The 19,042-nt window shown below is 35.9% G+C and overlaps 1 protein-coding gene across 3 annotated transcripts in view; it reads left to right on the top strand.

Moving 5' to 3' along the window:
* The window catches only part of NT5C2 (5'-nucleotidase, cytosolic II), a 74,657-nt gene that overhangs the window by 43,542 nt on the left and 12,073 nt on the right, over nt 1-19,042 (top strand). For 2 of the 3 annotated variants that reach the window (XM_087823922.1, XM_016219933.2), the window contains 5 exons: nt 12,241-12,358; nt 13,785-13,880; nt 14,210-14,233; nt 18,421-18,512; nt 18,645-18,702. In XM_087823922.1, the coding sequence (XP_087680048.1) occupies nt 12,241-12,358; nt 13,785-13,880; nt 14,210-14,233; nt 18,421-18,512; nt 18,645-18,702 (388 nt within the window). The remainder of the gene's footprint in view (nt 1-12,240; nt 12,359-13,784; nt 13,881-14,209; nt 14,234-18,420; nt 18,513-18,644; nt 18,703-19,042) is intronic. The other variant, XM_087823923.1, reaches the window with a different exon arrangement.

Below are 19,042 nucleotides of genomic sequence, written 5' to 3'. Positions count from 1 at the left end.
TAGGAAACTGACAACTGGCTTTTCAAAGTAGTAATACCATTTTAAACTCTCATCAGGGCCCTGGCTGGTTTCTCAGTGGTTAGAGCATCTGCCCTAGGACCAATGTGTCCCGGGTTGAATTTCTGGTCAAGGGCACGTACCTCGGTTGCAGGTTCAATCCCTGGGCACAGGTGGGAGGCAACCAATCGATGTATCTCTGTCACATCGATGTTTCTCTCTCTCCCTCCACTCTCTCTAATAAATTAATAAATAAATTCTCACAGGAAGCATGAAAATTCTAGTTGCTCAACTCCTCACCAACACTTGGTATTATCAGACCTTTGAATTTATCCATTCTAGTGAAAGTATAGTGTTATCTCATTGTGATTTTACTTTGTATTTCCCTGGTGACTAGTGATGTTTATAATCTCCACGTGGTTGTTAGCTATTTATATTTCATTTGTGAAGTGCCTGTACAAATGCCCATTTTTAATTGAGTTTTTTGTCTCTTTCCTTTCCAATCTATATATCTTTTTAACTTATTTTATTTTAAAAAAATTTATTTTTGCTTCTTGCAAAAATCTGACTAAAATCTTAGTACCATGTTGAATAGAGGTGTTGAGAATGACCTTGTTCTTGAATGTCATGTTCTTGATCATAGGGAGAGAATGTCCAGTTTTTCACTATTAAGTATGGTGTTGGAGGGTTTTTGTTGGATGCTTTTTTATCAGATTAAGGAAGTTCCCTTTTAATCTTAGTTTTCTAGGGGTTTTATTTTTAACGTGAATGGGTACTTAACTTCATCAAATGCTTTTCTCCCTCTATTGATGATCATGTTTTGTTTGTTTAATCTGTTAAAAGGGTAAATTACATACTTGATAGAATTAACTAGTCAAGTCACCTAAGCTAGGAGTTATTTTTGTGGGAAGGTTTTAAATTATACATTCAGCTTTTAAACATATATATAGGGCTAGTCAGAATTTCTATTTCTTCTTGTATCTCTTTTGATAATTTGTATCCAATTCACCTAAATTTTAAATGTATTGGCATTAAGTTGATCATAATAATCTTTTATTATAAGATCTGTAATGTTCTCTTTCTCATTCCTGATATTGGTAATTTGTGTCTTTTAAAGACTTTCCTTCATTAGCCTCGCTAGAAGTTTATTAATTTTATTAATTTCCCCTTACCAAAGAATCTTTCGTTTCAGTGAATGCATGACAATGAGGGAGATTTAAATTTAAAGGTGGTTTTAAAGTAATTATTTATACATATGAAGTTACAACCTGCTTTCATGATAAGTGCTGACTACAAAAAAGTAATTATATACCCTCACCAAACTTACTGGCATTAAAGTCATTTAAAGGCATGAGGAAAAACAGTCTAAAGCAAGAAGTGTTGCCCAGCCGGGCGTGGCTCAGCCGTTGAGCATCGACCTAGGATCCAGGAGATCGGGGTTCGATTCCCGGTCAGGGTACATGCCCAGGTTGCGGGCTAGGCAGCCGATCAATGACTCTCTCATCATTGATGTTTCTATCTCTCTCCCTCCCTCTCACTTCCTCTCTCTGAAATCAATAAAGATATATTTTAAAAAATAAATAGATAAAAATAAAAAATAAAGAACTGTTAGACAGTATTGGTGTACTGTCATTGAAGACATCTCAAACAAGGTAGAGCACCCTTTTCTCCTTTTAAAAAAGCGGTGATAAAATATACTTAATGTAAAATATACTGTAACTGTTTTTGAGTGTATAATCAAGTGGCATGAAGTACACCCAGAGTCTTGTGCAACTCTCACCACTATCCACTTTACAGAACTTTTCCATTATCCAAACAGAAACTTTGTACCCATTAAGCAATAATTTCCCATTCCCACCTCCCCTTAGCCCCTAGTAACCTCTCATCTACCGTCTCTCTGAATTTGCTTATTTTACATATTTCATTAAGTGGAATCATATAAAATGTGTCCTTTTGTGTCTGGCTTATATCTCTTAGCATAATGTTTTCAAGTTTTGTCCATGTTGTAGCAGGCTCAGAATTTCATTCCTTTTTAAGACTGAATAATATCTTACTATGTGCATGTGCCACATTTTGTTACTCATCATCCATCAGTGGACACCTGGGCTGCTTCTGCCTTTTGACTCCTGTGCATAATGCTGCTATGAACATCAATGCACAAGTGTTTGTTTGAGTTCCAGCTTTCAGTTCTTCTGGGTATATGCCCAGGAGTGGAATTGCTGGATCATACAGTAATTGTTTAACTTTTGAGGAACTGTCAAACTGTTTTCCAGAGTGATTACATAATTTAACATTCCCATAACAATGAATGAAGGTTCCCGTTTCTCCACATCCTCGACAACGCTTGTTTTCACGTTTTTGTTGGTTTGATAATAGGCATCCTAATGAGTGTGAGATGGTGTCTCTTTGTGGTTTTGATTTACATTTCTCTAATGTCTAATAAATTGATGTTGAGCATCTTTCATGTGCTGATTAGCTATTTGTATATATAATTTAGGGAAAGGTCTATTTAAGTCCTTTGCCCATTTTTTAATTGAGTTGTTTGGTTTGTTGTTGTTGAGTTGTAATAGCTCTTTGAATATTCTGGATATTAGCCTATCAGTTATATGATTTTCAAATATTGTCTCATTCTTTGGGTGGTATTTTCACTCTCTTGAGATGCATCTTTTGATGCACAAAAGTTTTAAATTTTGATGAGGTCCAATTTATCTATTTTTTTCTTTTGTTGCCTGTGCATTTGCTATCATATCCAAGAAATCATTGCCAAAATCCAATATAATGAAGATTTTCTCCTTAGAGTTTTATAGTTTTAGCTCTTATGTTTAGATCTTTGATCCATCTTGAGTTAATGTTTGTACGTGATATAAGGTAAGGGTCTAACTTTATTCGTTTGCATGTGGATATTCAGTTTTCTCAACACCATTGAAAAGACTGCCCTTTCCTTGAAAGGTCTTGGCATTGTAAAAAATAATTTGCTTATAGATGCAGATAGAACACTTTAAAAAAAAAAAAAGTCTTTATTGATTTCAGAGAGGAGAAGGGAGAGGGAGAGAGAGAGAGAGAAACATCAGTGATGAGAGAGTCATTGATTGGCTGCCTCTTACATGCCCCCCACTGGGTATCGCCTGCAACCTGGGCATGTGCCCTGACCGGGAATCGAACTGAGAGCTCCTGGATCATAGATCGATGCTCAACTGCTGAGCCACGCCAGCCGGGCAAACACTTTTTTTTTTTTAATGAAACATATGACATTATAAACCTTTGTGTCTGTGCTTCAGCATTTCTCCTTAAAGAAAGATGAGGCTCCTTGCAGTAGTGGTGAATTAAATTAATATGGAACATCAGCTGAGTTAAACTTACTGTGGATTGTGTGTAAACTGGGTGCATCTCTTTGAAGTTCTTAGTGCGACAACATGGTTTCTTAAAGGAGCTTATCTCAAAAGGTTTTTGGTACAAGCCAAAGAAGATAACCTTCATTAGAAAGGCCAGAGAATTTCCCCTTGTCCCAAGTCTTGAGACAGTACTCAGGGCATCCTTCTCACAACTTGAAAAATGTAGAACTTGCAATTACCTTACTCCTTTGCCAAATGTGTTGTCTACTGTATTCAAGAGATTTTGTGTTGGGGAATGGGCACCTCCATATCAGTGAAAGTTATTAGCCTATATATACCCTCCAACTTATTTTTGCCCTAGCCAATTTGGCTCAGTGGTTAGAGTGTCAACCCATGGACTGAAGGGTTTCAGGTTCGATTTTGGCCAAGGGTGTGTACCTTGGTTGCAGGCTCAATCCCCTGCTCCGGGGTTGGGGTGCATATGAGAGGCAACCAGTCGATGTGTCTCTCTCACATCGATGTTTCCCTCCCTCCCTCCCTCCCTCTCTCCCTCTCTCTCTCTCTGAAAAGCAATGGAAAAAATAATCCTCAGGTGAAGATTAGAAAAAAAATGAAGTGAAAATTTAGTGCTAGAGTCCAATTGATGATTTGTATCAAGGATCCAATTTGAAAAGCTGAACTTGACAGGGCCTATGGTGGAATGGGTTTGCATAGCTGGAAAGTTTGTTATTTAGAGTTTTCACTGTAAAGCAATAAATTTACTTTTACATAAATCCCCCAGAGGGATTTGAGGTGACTTGCAAAATTAAACACATATTAAGTGGGCCAAAAAACTAATTTTTATAAAAGAAAACCCTGAAGAAAATATGCTTCCAAATAGATATTATCCTTAATATAATCAGTTTGTTTAGGGAAAACTTATTGTAGTATCACTGTTATTTCTTAGACATTCTAGGAAATGACTAAGTTTTGTCAGAGCCAGTTTATAAATCCACAAGAAAAGCTGCTTCATTGCCTAGGTAGCTGTACCTGTTTTTTAACCCAGCTTAATTGACTTTTTCTTTTATTCAGTGCTTGCTCTGCATGACCCGCCTCCCCCCTAGTTAATCATCTGCTGATGGAAAAGTGTCACCAGAGAGGATATCTAGAACAATGTGCTTGTAGATGCTGAGAGTAATTTAAAAAGAAGATTTTCAAATATGTTTGAGTAATGATTGCATTCATTATTGGAATAAGTGTATATTGCCTCGGAATGATTATTTTGAATGAGAAAAGGCTTATTTGGATAAGTTCTATTATGTTTATTTTTAAAAGGCATCATTTGGGGAGGGGATGGAAAAAATAAAAAACGTTACATCTCACAACATGTTTTTTTTTCTTTCATTTCATAACTTTTTTTGTTTCTGTTATTTTGAGGTAGATTGTCTTTTAGAGAGAGAACTTATTTTGGAATAAATCTAGTGATCCTTAGTTAAAAAATTTTTGTCTTTATTTATTTAACTGAAATAAGCTACTTTTTAAAGACTGCTATTTTTCATGTCATCCCTAAATTAAAATTTTTCTCACATGTCTACACTTTTAGTCGCTTTGGCCCAGCATATCATAACCTTGTGTGTTATTTTGATTTCCTAACTATATTAGTACATAGTAATACTAAGCTAGCACTGCCATTCCAAAAGATCGGTGCTTTTGGTAGAGCTGTTTTTTTCATCAAGACTATAAAATTGACAGCTTTAGTATATTTAAAATATTTCTGAGCAATCTTTAATTTGGAAGGCTTTTATTATAACTTCTTGCTGATAAAAGACTGTTCTAGTATTGCATTGGCTTCTAAATGGGAAGGCTATTTAAGCAGTAAAGAGTCACCTGAAACTACTTAATACATATAATTCTGTATGTGCGTATATATGGTACTGTGTACACTTGTACTGTTTAAACATTCCCTGAAAGGTGGAAGTTCAAAAATGTTTTGATGTGATAAAAGTTACTAATTGGGGAGAATAAGTTAGGGAGGATAGGTGAAACAAGAATCCAAAATAGTGTTAATTGTTAAAGCTTGGGTGATGGTTTTAAAGCAGCTGCTTTAATATTCTTTCTATGTTCGTGTATGATTTAAAAATATATCCCTAATAAAGTTAAATTAAAAATCAGGTGGAGGAAGCTGACAGAAAAATTTTAAAGGCATTTAAATTTAAATGTCTTTTAAGTTTTTATTTCCATTTGAGATAGTCTTTATTTTGGCTGATTTATTGGTGTGTTTCTTTAACTTGAGGATTTCTTACACTGCTTCACTCAGGAAAATTAGGTACTCTTCCTGCAACCAAGCATACTCTTTAAGGAGTCTTGCTATGTTAGGAAAGAATTTAAAAATGAATAATACTCCAGTGTGTTATATTGTGGAAAAAAATTCTTTGTATTAGTTGAGATAAATACCCTCAAGGCTATTATTTTTGGATATATATTTACATATATAAAACTTTTGGGTAGCCCTATTTTTTAATTTAATTAATTTTTTAAATATAGCTTTATTGATTTCAGAGAGAGGAAGGGAGATGGGGGGTGGAGAGAGAGAGAGAAACTCCAATGATGAGTCGTCATTGATCAGCTCCCTCCTGCATGTTACCTCAATTTTATTTACGGCTTTAAGACTCAATGAGAGGACAGTCAAAATACTTCAGTTAGATGGGAGAACTTATGAGGAAATATTTTTTAAAATTTACTTATTGAAAATATTTGATCTAAAGTATACACTAGAGATTGCACACTGGTGGCCCATGGGCCTAACTTAGACTACAAACCATAGTTTGGCTCAAATAGAGTTTGTTAATTTTTAAAATTGAGTCAGTAGTTAAAAATTGGGAGATTACAAGTAACAATCTAGGCTATCATCATCACACAGTTGAAAACATATGGTTCTCATTCCCACATGGAAGTCAGTTATAGCTGGGTAGCTACTCTCTGACCCTGAGATAAGGGTTTGGAACATATTACTTGAATCTGAATCTCAGAAAGTTTGGTAAACTTTATAGTACCTTGAGATACTGGTTATAAAAATGAATTGTCTGTATAAGCCTGAATAAATCATACATAGTTTTAAGAAAACTTCCTAAGTTAGGTTAATTGATTCCTTTTTCTATCCCTCTACATCTCCGTAGTCACATTATGTTATTGATCTTCTAAAATTTATTATAAATATCTAGTTGTATATCTCTGTAGTGCACTGTGAGCTCCTTCTAGCCAAGGATCATGAGTTTTCTGTTTTCAGCTTCTAGTCCCTTCCGTGTATCTGCAGGGGATTGGTTCTAAGAACCCCCTTGGATACCAAAACACAAGGATGTTCGCCTCCCTTATATAAAATGGCCTAGTGTTTTGTATAGTAACCTATGTTTGCCTACATGTCACTACATGTAGTGACCTACAGCAAGGTTTGCCTACATGTCACTTCATTCTCGTGGATTCAGTGTTATGCTCTGTGCATGGCAAAGTTAAGTTATGCTCTTTGGAACTTTCTGGAATTCCCCCCGCCCCAAATATTTTCTATCTATGGTTTGTTGAATCTGTGGGTACAAAACCAATGGATATGGAGAGCCAACTGTGCCTAATACGCAGTAGGCATCCAAATGTTTGTTACATTTGCTAACTTTAGTATAGGCATTTGAGTACAATGTACTGTTCTTATTTTAGAGGGGACAATGACATATTAGCTGTATCAGTTTTTTATTACAATAAGCTTCTTTGATTGAAAGAGCATTTTTAAAATTATTTATCTCAGTCATTTTCAGTTTTTCTGTTTTAAATTGAAAAGTTTTAATTTTGAAAAGTAGGAAAATTCCTCTAGTATCTGTTTATATGAGAACTGGAAAGATTTTATTTAAAATTTCCTTAATTAACATCTAGTTGTAGTTTCAGAGAACCAACATTGCATAGCCTAAATAACTAGAGAACATTGATGTTGATGACATTTATAGCATAAAAGCAAATTACTCTTCTTGGGTGGTTGGGTTGGATTTTGTTTTTTATAGTGATTGGTGGTGGTGGCTTCTCCTTGTAATGTTTTTAGAACTTTTAGACTTATATTTAGTCATTTCTGCTCTTCTATTTAATACCATCCCTCACAAAAATCCAGAAGTTGTAGTAGTCTAATGGTATGCTTTAGCCTAAATGTCTCTAGGGAAAATGAATCCCTATAAAGTTAAAATAATACATATCTTAAAAGTGTCAGTATCTTAAAGGGTTCTTCGTGTATCTTTGAGTTAGATATTTTGCTAGACTGGGTAGTTTCTTCAACATTATGAATGTAGAATAATATGACTCCACTTACCAAGGGCAGATATCTACTGACAGAATCAAAATTTTAAAATTTCCTTCTATTCCACACTTAGACATCTGGTTAGGGTTTTAGCAATATGAAGTTGGTTCTTATCTATATCATGATGGCAAATTTAGGTGTTGGAAGGGTAGAAAAGTAGGTAGTTAGGTATAGGTAGTTTAAACGGGTACTTAAAAACAAGATGAGACTTCTCTGTTTTATTCTTGTAAACTTTACTTAGTCTTTTTCAATTTTAAACACTGGTTACCAGTTGCATTAAGTCCTACCTTATTAACCCTGAAATATTTTAGAGAAAATAAACTAAGACAAAATAAATTAATTTTTCTATTTTTTTCTTTTGACTTAACATTTCATGATCAGACTTGGCTTGTATTCCAGGCTCAGGGTGCCAGAAAAGTAAATAATGCACAATAATTAGGTTTATTTTCAGTGCCCTTGTTTTGTTACAGCCAATTAGGTGAATTTTAGTGATGACCACAGGTTTCTAAATAGGAGGGGGCAGTAACTCCTATAAATACCAGTTTCCAAATGGTGTCTCTCCGTTCCAGCCCATCACAACAGTTTTAAAACCTGTTTTTGTTTTTGTTTTGTTTTGTTGCTTTATTTTGTTTTTTAACAGGAGAGCCAGTGTAACTCCTTCAAGACTGGAGTGACACACTCTGCATCTGCATCTGCCTCATGTGAGTTCTCATTTTGGCAGCAGCACTCTGCTAGGCTGGAACCTCTGTAGAGGTTTGCCCTTTTTTTCCTCTAAAATCTATAAACTACTACCACAGTGTGTCTTGGTGGCAAAGGTAAAAAGTGCATGAGAATTCCAGACTTCCCTGCAGAAAGTTTTTGGCTCTGTTTCCTCTAACCTGAGTTCTATCTTATATGAACAGCATCTACTCAAACAGAGCTCAGAGCTCTCATCCCCACATCATGCAGTTGGTATCTTTTGAAGAACTGTTTTTTCCTTGGAGATGATGGAGTAAAGAATATTTTTAAATGCTCTCAGTAGCTTTAGCTTTCAAAGCTTTGGTTGTTCTCTTTATAGGCTAGTTACGTAACCTGAGAACACTGTGTGCTGCCCTAGTGGCTGAAGCAGTCCTCTTTTTTGGACTCTGGCCCTTAAAATAACTTTTTCCTTTGTCTTTGGATATTGGGTAAATTAGGATAGGCCTGAGGACTTTCTTGAGGAAGAAATAAGCAGTACATGTGTGAGGTTATGTTTACTCTGAAGCTATTGGCTGTTTTGGGGAGTCAGTTGTAAGAATTGAGCTTGAAACTATCTATCTATCATTTACTGGCCAGTTTTGTGAGAGAAATTGAAATTAGAGCCTTTGCAGCTGTGGAGAGGCATAGCACTCTATGGTCAGAGATAAAGTGTATGGTTCTCCACATATGTCAAGGCTCGCCTCGTTGTTTAAAAGAGGAATTTGTTTACTATTTGTTTACTTATTTATGTATGTATTTACTTTTCAAGGAATGGTGGTACTTTGTTGACTTTAGGAAATAGTCATTTTTGTCACCAGGTCAGAACAAATTGTGATTATTCCCAAGGGACACTTAAAACATCTAAACTCGTGCTCTGTGCAACTGCAGTTCTGCTTCTCAAGCCCTGGTTGTACTTTATAGTTCCCTGGCAGGTGATTTAATGACCTGGGAGTTCGTGTTACTGATGATTATCCAGGAAGCTTATGAGAAAATGTCAATAGCTTGTAGTTCTTACTGATTAATATAGAGCTTAGTGAAACAGATAGTGCTGTCAAAGTGGAGCTTGGATTCTCTTTGCTAAATCCATTCCCATCTGTGACTAGAGCATTTTATTTTGGACTCGATAAAAGAAGTTGGAGGGAGAGTTGGATAGTTAGTGGGTTTCAACACCCAAGCTTAAGTTTTGATGGGCTATGTAATCTAGAAATTCATTTTCAATAGTGGTAGTGCAGTATAATATACCCCACCACAAAGAGCTTTGGATGAGACTTAGGGGGACCTAAATTCTGGCTTCAGCTGATGTTTGTACTTGCTATATAACTTCAGGTGGTCAGCAAATGGGCAAAATACATTGTATTTTTTGGGAAGTACGCTAAACTCATTGAGAGAGAGGAAATTTAAGTATTTATTTCTATAGGTGGAATTTTTAGAAGGTATCTCAGTTGAACACTTGAAGAGTTCTACCCTGGAATAAACACAATGTGGCAAGCATTTGGATTTTATTTTTTTCTGCTAGTCTAGGGTTTGTTCCAGCAAAACGGGGATCTGAGATTTTATCCCCCCCCCCCCCCCCGTATTTTTCCCCACTAAAAATTCTGAATAAATTGATTTGGGTTTCAATCCAAACTGTCTCATAGGCATAGGCTTTAATCACCATTACTCTATCACTCTATAATTACCTGGTTCTCTAACTAGGGAAAATTGCTCTTTTAGGGGTGAGCGTGCGTAGGGGTGATTCAGATTTGTTTTTTTGTCTCCCATCCTTAAGGCATATCCAGCAAATTATCCTTCTGAAAAATTATTAATTGAAAACACTTGATATGGGCCAAGTCCTATAAAGAGTCAATGGATTACCCAAATTGGTTGGCTGTACTGGAGTTTTGTTTCATTAACTATTGTTTGAAATAAATGGGGCTCTGTAGATTGAAAAGTAATTTTTGTTTTATGGAAATTTTTTTAAAATTTGGGGTGGAATCACTGGGTGGGGTGTGAGGTGTTATTTTATATTCTCAAACTAATTCAAGTTGACATCACTGGATACTGTGCTTTCCTGCTTTTATGATAATACACCTGCTCTTGCCCTGTTAGTGTGTATGAATATTTAACACTTCCTTTACCACAGTGTATATCATCTAGATTTAAGAATTTCACACTTGAGGCTTCAAAAAGATTTTTGGGGGAGGGTAAGGATGGGGCTGGAATTGAGGGGAGGAAAAAAATACAGCTGTTTTGAAAATATTAGCTGGGTTTAGCATTAGCATTAACTTACTAATACCTCTGACACAACAAAAGAAATGACAGCTTTTGGGGGCATTGTTCTGATGATATGAGACTCAGGGCATCTCCTAAAGGACCTTAAAAATTCTAGGTTTTTAAAATATAACAAATGTTATTAAAGGACTTTGGACGCTTGCCTTGCTTTTTTAAAATTCCAATTTAATTTAAAAAAACAACAACACAATATGTTACAAGTTTTAAAAAGTACAAAAGAAGGAACATAACATCTTCCTTCTTTCTTCCCCTGTCTTTTAGCCATTCATCTCCCTTCTGTGGAGGCAACCAGGATTATGGTTTCTTTTGTTTTCAGAAGTAGTCTAAAGGATTGCTTTTGGAAAGGGAAAGTTGAATTGTGCTCATTAAAATATTAGCATTAACTTGGATAGGCAGACTAATTGCAGTGAAAAAATCAGTTTGAGCCATAGGCTGTATGTTAATCATAGATAGGAGAACTATAATGTAAGGATAATAGTTGCATTATTATAAGATTGTAAGAATAGAATGGATTTGTTTTTGGCCTCATTTGGCATTTAGCAAGACAGCAGGTCTTTTTAGGGGGAGGTGCCTCTTTTTTTCTTCTTCAATATGGCTTACTCACTCCTAGAGACTGATGGAAGGAGGCTTACCTAAATATTTCATTTGGAAGAAAACTGATTAAAGGAGCAACATCTTCTTTATGCTGAAGTCCAGTGATGATTCTAAAAAGTTTGTTTCATTATAGACAATTTCAAACATATACGATATAAGAGAGAAACCGTCATATTCCAAAATTTTATTTTATTTCACCTGTAAAAAACAGTATGCTTCTTTGGCAGATAAGGAGAGAGGTATATATTTTATACATACGCTTGCACATCCCAATCCTTCCATAATCATGTCTAATAAAATGAATCAATTCTTTAATGTCTTAACTTCCAGTTCACATCCCAATTTTTCTAATTATCTCAGATTTGTCTTTTTATGGTTGATTTTGCAGTAATAAGTTATAAAATGCAATTTTGAAGACTATAATATTGTTAGGGCTGATACAAAAACAAGTTAATCCTGACAAATAGAGTTATGCTGCTTGGAGAAGGAATATAATGCAGCAACCAAGTCAACAGGAATTCCAAAAATAGACTGGGTCTTTAAAAAGCCCATTTTGAAGGATTCTTACACCAGCTATACACACCAGTGCAGCCTTCAACATATATAGACCTCTACCTAGTATTCTATTTTACTTACATTCTCATGGTTAATATTACAACTGTGTGCATATTAGTTTCCCCCCCTCTTTTAGATTGTGGGCGTGAAAATAGATAAAGAGGAGAACAGTGTTTGAATTAGGTTTCTTAAGAATGAAGGAACTATTCTGAAATGTCTGATAATTCATCTGTTGCTGCTGCTCCTATAATATGACCTGTTTCCACAAACTAACAGTTGAGTTCTGTGATTACTTGGGACAATACAAAACATGGATTTTTGGGTGAAAAGAAGAAAAAATGGCAGATTTCAAAAGAGGGAGGAATTGGTAGAAATTTAGGAAGAGGGAGGAAAGAGTAGAAATTCACTCATTTGCTTTCTGTTTTAATTGGCTTTTCTTTTAACGAGAACCTCTTCTTTTTGCAGTGTACAAGTCCCCAGAGTATGAGTCCCTTGGTTTTGAGCTTACTGTGGAGAGATTAGTTTCTATTGGCTATCCTCAGGAACTGCTCAGCTTTGCTTATGATTCCACATTCCCTACCAGGTAATTTTTCAAGATTTTTTGGATTAAGGCCCCTTTATATCCCCAAATTAATAATTCCAAATGCATCCCTGATCAAAAAATAAAAAGGTTTTTTTGGTTTTGTTTGTTGATTGGTGGGTTGGTGTTGATTCTAAAATTACCAAGGACTTTTCATGTACACCATATCTTTTGTGTTCTTGAATTGAGCTCAGTTTATTGTTATTGAAGGAGATATTATGGAAAAGACTCGGGATTAAAACTGATGGGCAGTAATCAATCACAGATGCTCTGACCTTTGGTTGTTGGCAATCAAGAGCCTCTCTTTTTGGAGGGGTAGTTAATCCTCACCCGAGGATATTTTTTCCATTGATTTTCAGAGAGAGTGGGAGGGAGAAAAGGGGAGAAGAGAGAGAAATATATATGTAAGGGAGACACACCGATCAGTTGGTTCCAGTACGCTCCCGCTAGGGCTGGGGATCGAACCTGCAACCAAATATGTGCCCTTGACCAGGAACTGAACTCGTGACCCTTTGGTGCATGGGCAAAGCTCTAAGCACTGAGCCATGCTGGCTAGGGCAAAGAGCCTCTTTTTTGTTTTTTATATTTTTATTGATTTCAGATAGAGGAAGGGAGAAGGAGAGAGAGTTGAAACATCAATGATGAGAGTCATTGATTGGCTGCCTCCTGCACATCCCCGACTGGAGATCAAGCATGAAACTTGGGCATGTGCCCTGACTGGGAATTAAACCACAATCTCCTGGATCCTAGGTCAATGCTCAACTGCTGACCCAGGAGCCTCTTTTTTAAAACATTTTTATATATTGATTTGAGAGAGAGTGTGTGTGAGAAACATTGATTTGTTGTTCTGCTTATTTATGCATTCATTGGTTACTTCTTGTATATTCCCTGGCAGGAGATCCAATCTGCAACCTTGGTGTATTGGGACAATGCTCTAACCAACTGAGCTATCTGGCCAGGGCTAGAGGAGCCTCTTGACAGTGTGCATTAATGGATTTGATAGGAAAGATTTAAGATTAAGAAAAATGATTTTTTTTTTTAAGATTTCACCCTCATACATGTTTCATATACAACATCTAATAGAGGCAAATATAAGCCAGCTCAGTTGTCCAAGGAAATTAAGACTGTTTTAGAATAGAACCAGCTGTGTTAAGAGAAATGATAGTTTATACCTTGTTTGATTAAGTTCTCATTCCTTATAAAAAACAGTTGTGCTTATCTAGACAGAGTAAATAATTTTCAGTTGCTCTAAGATTATTTTTTAAAATTTCATTCACTTTATTTAGCCTCTAGGGTTGTGTTGTTTGGGGATATACTTGAGTTGCCATAAAGCTTGAATAAGATGAGTTTGGTTCATGGTGATTGAGTAATATAAGATTATTTGCCTATATTACTTTGCATTATTGATAATGTTTTCATTTTCACATAGGGGACTTGTCTTTGATACACTATATGGAAATCTTTTAAAAGTTGATGCTTATGGAAACCTCTTGGTTTGTGCACATGGATTTAACTTCATAAGGGGGTGAGTACAAAGGAACCTTTTAGCCTCTTTCTAGTGCTTGTATAGGCAAGCAATATGAAGATGACAGTGTCTTCCTGGATTTAATGTACTTTCTTATTTTTTATTAAAGAGCAATTCTTTTATATAAAGATATTTAATAATTATTTATTAGGCAGTTAAGACCCAAGCTGACTTATAAGTATAGTTAGCAGTTACATTTTGTTTAAAATAAATGTTTCCTAATGATACAGCATCCAACAAAGGTAATCTTGAAACTTGCCCAAAAAGAACAGTAGTGGCTTTGACTTATTTGAAATTCTAAGATTTTTATTTTCTCCTTTTTAATACAGTTCTCAGGTAGCTGCTCAGAAGAGGTATGTACATAAAAGTGCTTTGAAAATTTTAAAACTACAGCAGTGTAAATGACTAAGATTTTTAACAGCTAATACATTATTTTTTTTATATTCTAATGAATAGCTTCAAAATTTGATTATGTTAAAAATGAATACAGGGTGATAATATTTAAAACAAATAAGGATAAGCTTTATTTTAAAATACTACCTAATTTACCACTGACACTATTAGGGTCAGAGCAACTCTTAAAACCAAAAGAGGTCATGTGTCAGTCTCCTGTGTAACTTTGCCATGCATTATTCATTCTCAATGGCAAAGTAGTAAAAACCGAACTGTCTACATTGAAATTGTTAAAGAGATAATGTCTTTTTGGTAAATATATTTTGTGATAAAAGGCACAAACTATTTGAAACTGTACTAGAGTTTTCCTTTCAATCTGAGGTCACAGCAAGGCCCTACTTAGAATTGAAGCATCTTATGCAAGACTCTTCAGCTGATATTACACAGGCTCAAAGATTTCCAAGTATACATAGTGAGAAAAGTGCGAAGTAAACACCCCACCTTGACACACCTAGACAGGCTTTTCTTTCACTGTCATATCTGCCCTTCTTTCACTGTTCCTCTCATGAGGGGTTTGTTCAAGATCCACGAATATTAGGATGCAGGATTTAAATGTGAAGTAATTGCAAGTAGTACTAGCAGCCTAAGCTCTTTTACATATAGATATTGTCACTGTGATTCAGAATCCCAGTGAAGATGAACCAACATTCTATTTATCAATGTCTGAAAAGGGGTTTTTGTGTTATGGGGGGGGAGGGGTAGTCAAAGAAGAAAAGAAAGAGAAGCAGTTCTATAAATTAGTACTACAATTAGATTTACTAACTCAATATCCACAGACCTTTCTTCCCCCAACTAAGCCAATAAAGTTTCCAAATAGCTCCTCTGGAAATACAGTACATTTAGTAATGTTTCAAAAAAAGTCATTTATGAGTAAATGCAGAATCATTCAACCAGCACTTAGCACCGTACAGTCTTTTGAGTCAAAAGGAAAAATCCATGGAGGACAGACAATAGTTTGGGGCAAGCCTGGGGAGGGGGCCAGAGTGCGATGGAGGGGGTCAATGGTGGGGGAAAGGGGGGGACATCTGTAATACTTTCAACAATAAAGATTAAAGAAAGAAAAAAAGAAAAGTCCATGGAGAAGAAGAGAGACAGGATGGAAGATAAGGGAGAGAGTTATTGAAGTATATGGTAGACAAGGCTGGAAGGGAAGTTAGGGCTCCTTCAGGCAGCACCTTACATGCCTTGCCAATGAGTTGGGGCCTGTTTTTGGACAATGGCAAAGGCTTTTAAAGTTTTAGAATAGGATAATATTGAGATCAAATCTTTATTCTGTGGGTTGCACAAAGTCAGCAGTACTATATATAACTTTTCCACTCAACTCTTAAGTCTAGCATTCCTTCTTTTATGATACATTATCTCCCCCCTGAATTAATTTTTATTTAAAAGATATATTAGCATGATTTGACACTTAATTTAAACAAAATGTTAACTATATAAGTCAGTTTGGGTTCTGATTGCCTAATAGCTGGTAACTATCCCTATGTAAAAGAATTACTCTTTAATGATGGAGGGAATAGGAAAGTATATCTAAGGGGACAGTGTTATCTTACTATACCTGGCTGAGGAAAGCGTATCATTACTCTTCCCTTTCACCCTAATTTTCATTACAGAAAATCCTGAAAAGCTAGAAGTGAGATATTCTACAAAGTTATTCTTTATTGAAACTCTTATTTCAGATGGGTGACAAATACAGGGAACACTGTGATTTTATATTCCTAACTAAAGTTTATGCCATTTGTAGTTAACAAACCCCAGCAGGAATTTACCCAGGCTACTCTGAGATGAACTTTAAATTTGGTGTTATTTAGATTATTAGTTGATCTCCATAAATGCACCATGAGAATTGTGCATTTTTATATTTTAGTTTTTCTCCCTTTTTGTTTCTCCATGATATTTTTATTAATACTACCCCCTTCCTCTTCTTGCTGTGTTTCATTTCACTCTCCAAGCTTCTCATGTACCTCTAATAACTTGCTTTCACTGGCTTTTTTCTTTTAACCCTAAATGTTCTCCATGAACATATCCTTAGTCTTCTCTTTCTCTGTATTCTTAGGTGGTCTACTCTAACAGTCTTCATGACTTCATGTACTGCCTGGGCATACATGTTCTCTCTCAAGTCTGAATCTCATTTTAAGTTCTTGACCTTTGTTTCTAATTGTGTGTAAAAATATGTTTACTTTGAGCTCAATGTATCCAAAGTAAAACTCCTCTTACATCTACTTCTTATCCAGTTTTCATATTTCCGTTAATGGAAATGAAACAACCACCCTCTGAGAGACAGCTTAATGTGAACATCATTATCTTTTTGTGTTGTTGTTTTATTTTTTTTCTTAAAAAAAGGAAATTATTTATTTATTTATATAAACATTTGTCTTTGATTTTTATGTCCCTTATCAGCCACATACAGTCAGATGCCTCGTCTTGTTCATTTTACTTTGACAATCTCTCTCGAATACATTCTTCTCTTTAATTTTCTTTGCCACCACTCTAGGATAGGCCCCTCCTGCTCTCATCTAGACGACTGCAATAACCACTTAACCAACTTCACAGTCCTTTGTCTCTGTGTTAGTTAGCTTTTGCTACATAATAAATTTTTCAGAATTTAGTAGCTTAAACAATGACCATTTTATTTTGCTCAAAATTCTGACAGTCAGCTGCACAATTCTGGGGCTCCTCAGCTGATTTAGAATGGCCTCACTCATGTCTGGCAGTTGGCAGCCTGTTGCTGAGATGCTTCATTTTTGCATGTAGCTTTTTATACTCCAGCGTTATCTCACCCTCATTTGCAGAGTAGTCTCCGAGTTCCAAGAGCAGCAGAAGTAGGCAAGCCCCCGTGCAGAAGTGTTTTTGAAGTCTGTTTGGATCTCATTTATTGCTTTCAACCTGTATTCAAGGATGGAGTCTTGTAATCGGAAGAACTGCAAAATCATATTAAAAAAAGATTGAAAGAATTTGTAGCCAGTTTTTGCAACATACCCCTTTTTTTTCTATTTTATCCTAAAACTGCAACTGATTTATTGTTTTTACAATTCAGCTTTGCTGATTTTATCCCTCTGTTTAAACACTGTCAGTGGTACTCTCTTGTCCTTGAACGAAGTTAAGAACAATAGCATAATCTGCCTCAATTTATCTTTCTAGTTTTATTTTTCTCTACTCCCTTTTTTCTACTCGTATTGGACTAGTTTCTGAATTGGTCCACCTACCCTTTAAAGACCAGCTTATATGCCACCACTTTCATGAATCCTTCCTAGATTTTTTTCTCCTCCCTCATACATTTACTTTTCTTAGTCTCTTGAGTGAAATGATCTCCCCTTCCTCAGTTTTCTCATAGCTCTGCAACTTTCTTGTGGTAGTTGTGATTTTTTTACCTTGTTATAATTGTCCCTTACCAAACTGAAAACTTATTTTTTAATTGATTTTAGAGAGGAAGGAAGGGCAAGAGAGAGAGAGAGAGAAACATCGATGTGAGAAAGATGATACATCAATGTGAGAAAGGTACATCGATGTGTGAGAGAGATGCATTGATTAGTTGCCTCCTGTACATGCCCTGACCAGGGATTGAACCTGCAACCTAGGTATGTGCCCTGACTGGGAATAGAACTCTCGACCTTCTGGTGCATGGGGCAACACTCCAGCTGAGCCACACCAGCCAGGGCCAGACTGAAAACTTTTTTTTAAAATATATATTCATTTTAATATATTTTTATTGATTTCAGAGAGAGGAAGGGAGAGGGAAAGAGAGACAGAAACATCGATGAGAGAGAATTATTGATCTGCTGCCCCCTGCATGCCCCTGTTGGGGATCGAGCCTGCAACCAGGGCATGTGCCCTGACTGGGAATCAAACCTCCATCTCCTGGATCATAAGTTGATGCTCAACCTCTGAGCCACGCCGGCTGGGCCAGACTGAAAACTTTTTAAGGGCTGCAGCCCGAACTTGTTCACCTTCATGTGTAATATTTGGAAATCTGCCTTGTCATGTAGCCATTAGAATATTTGAATGATTTTTGAATGATGAATATTTCTCACAGTTACTATAGTGTTAGGTTTTTGGGTATACATTAATTGAAATTTTTTTCTTTCAGACCAGAAACTAGAGAGCAGTATCCAAATAAATTTATCCAACGAGATGACACTGAAAGATTTTACATTCTGAATACACTATTCAACCTACCAGGTAGACTCACTCTATGCTTATATATACTGATTCTTTCTCTTCTTTTCATGATTATTTGTCTGCTCAAGGGAGATAAAATAAGTTTGAATTTTCTCACTTATAGCTTATAAATATCTATTCTTCATTTTTCAGAAACCTACCTGTTGGCCTGCCTAGTAGATTTTTTTACTAATTGTCCCAGATATACCAGGTATGTATATATTTTATTTTTTTTATTTTTCTTTTTTAAAAAATTAATGTACAGGGTTTTAGAGAACTGGCCATTGTAGGTCTTTTCTGCTTTTCTGAAGTGAATTTAGTGCTAGTGAGAGATGCTTCATTGCCAGCCTGAGAGATGGGACGGCACCAGCAGCTCCATGCAGGCTCTCACCTCCCACTCGGCCCCTCTTCTTGCCAGTGTGCTGCAGCCATGTTTGGAAGGGACCACTTCTGATTGGCTTCTCCTGGGAATGAAGACGGCCAGCAGAGGTGCTAATTGTGACAACTGAGTGGGAGGTTTGTGTGATGATTATCTGTCCAAGCAGAATTAC

The sequence above is a fragment of the Miniopterus natalensis genome, chromosome 14, assembly GCF_054644295.1.
Source record: "Miniopterus natalensis isolate mMinNat1 chromosome 14, mMinNat1.hap1, whole genome shotgun sequence".
NCBI classification, from domain to species: domain Eukaryota; kingdom Metazoa; phylum Chordata; class Mammalia; order Chiroptera; family Miniopteridae; genus Miniopterus; species Miniopterus natalensis.
Note: the sequence above shows the minus strand (reverse complement) of the source record. Positions and strands in the feature narration are given on the sequence as shown.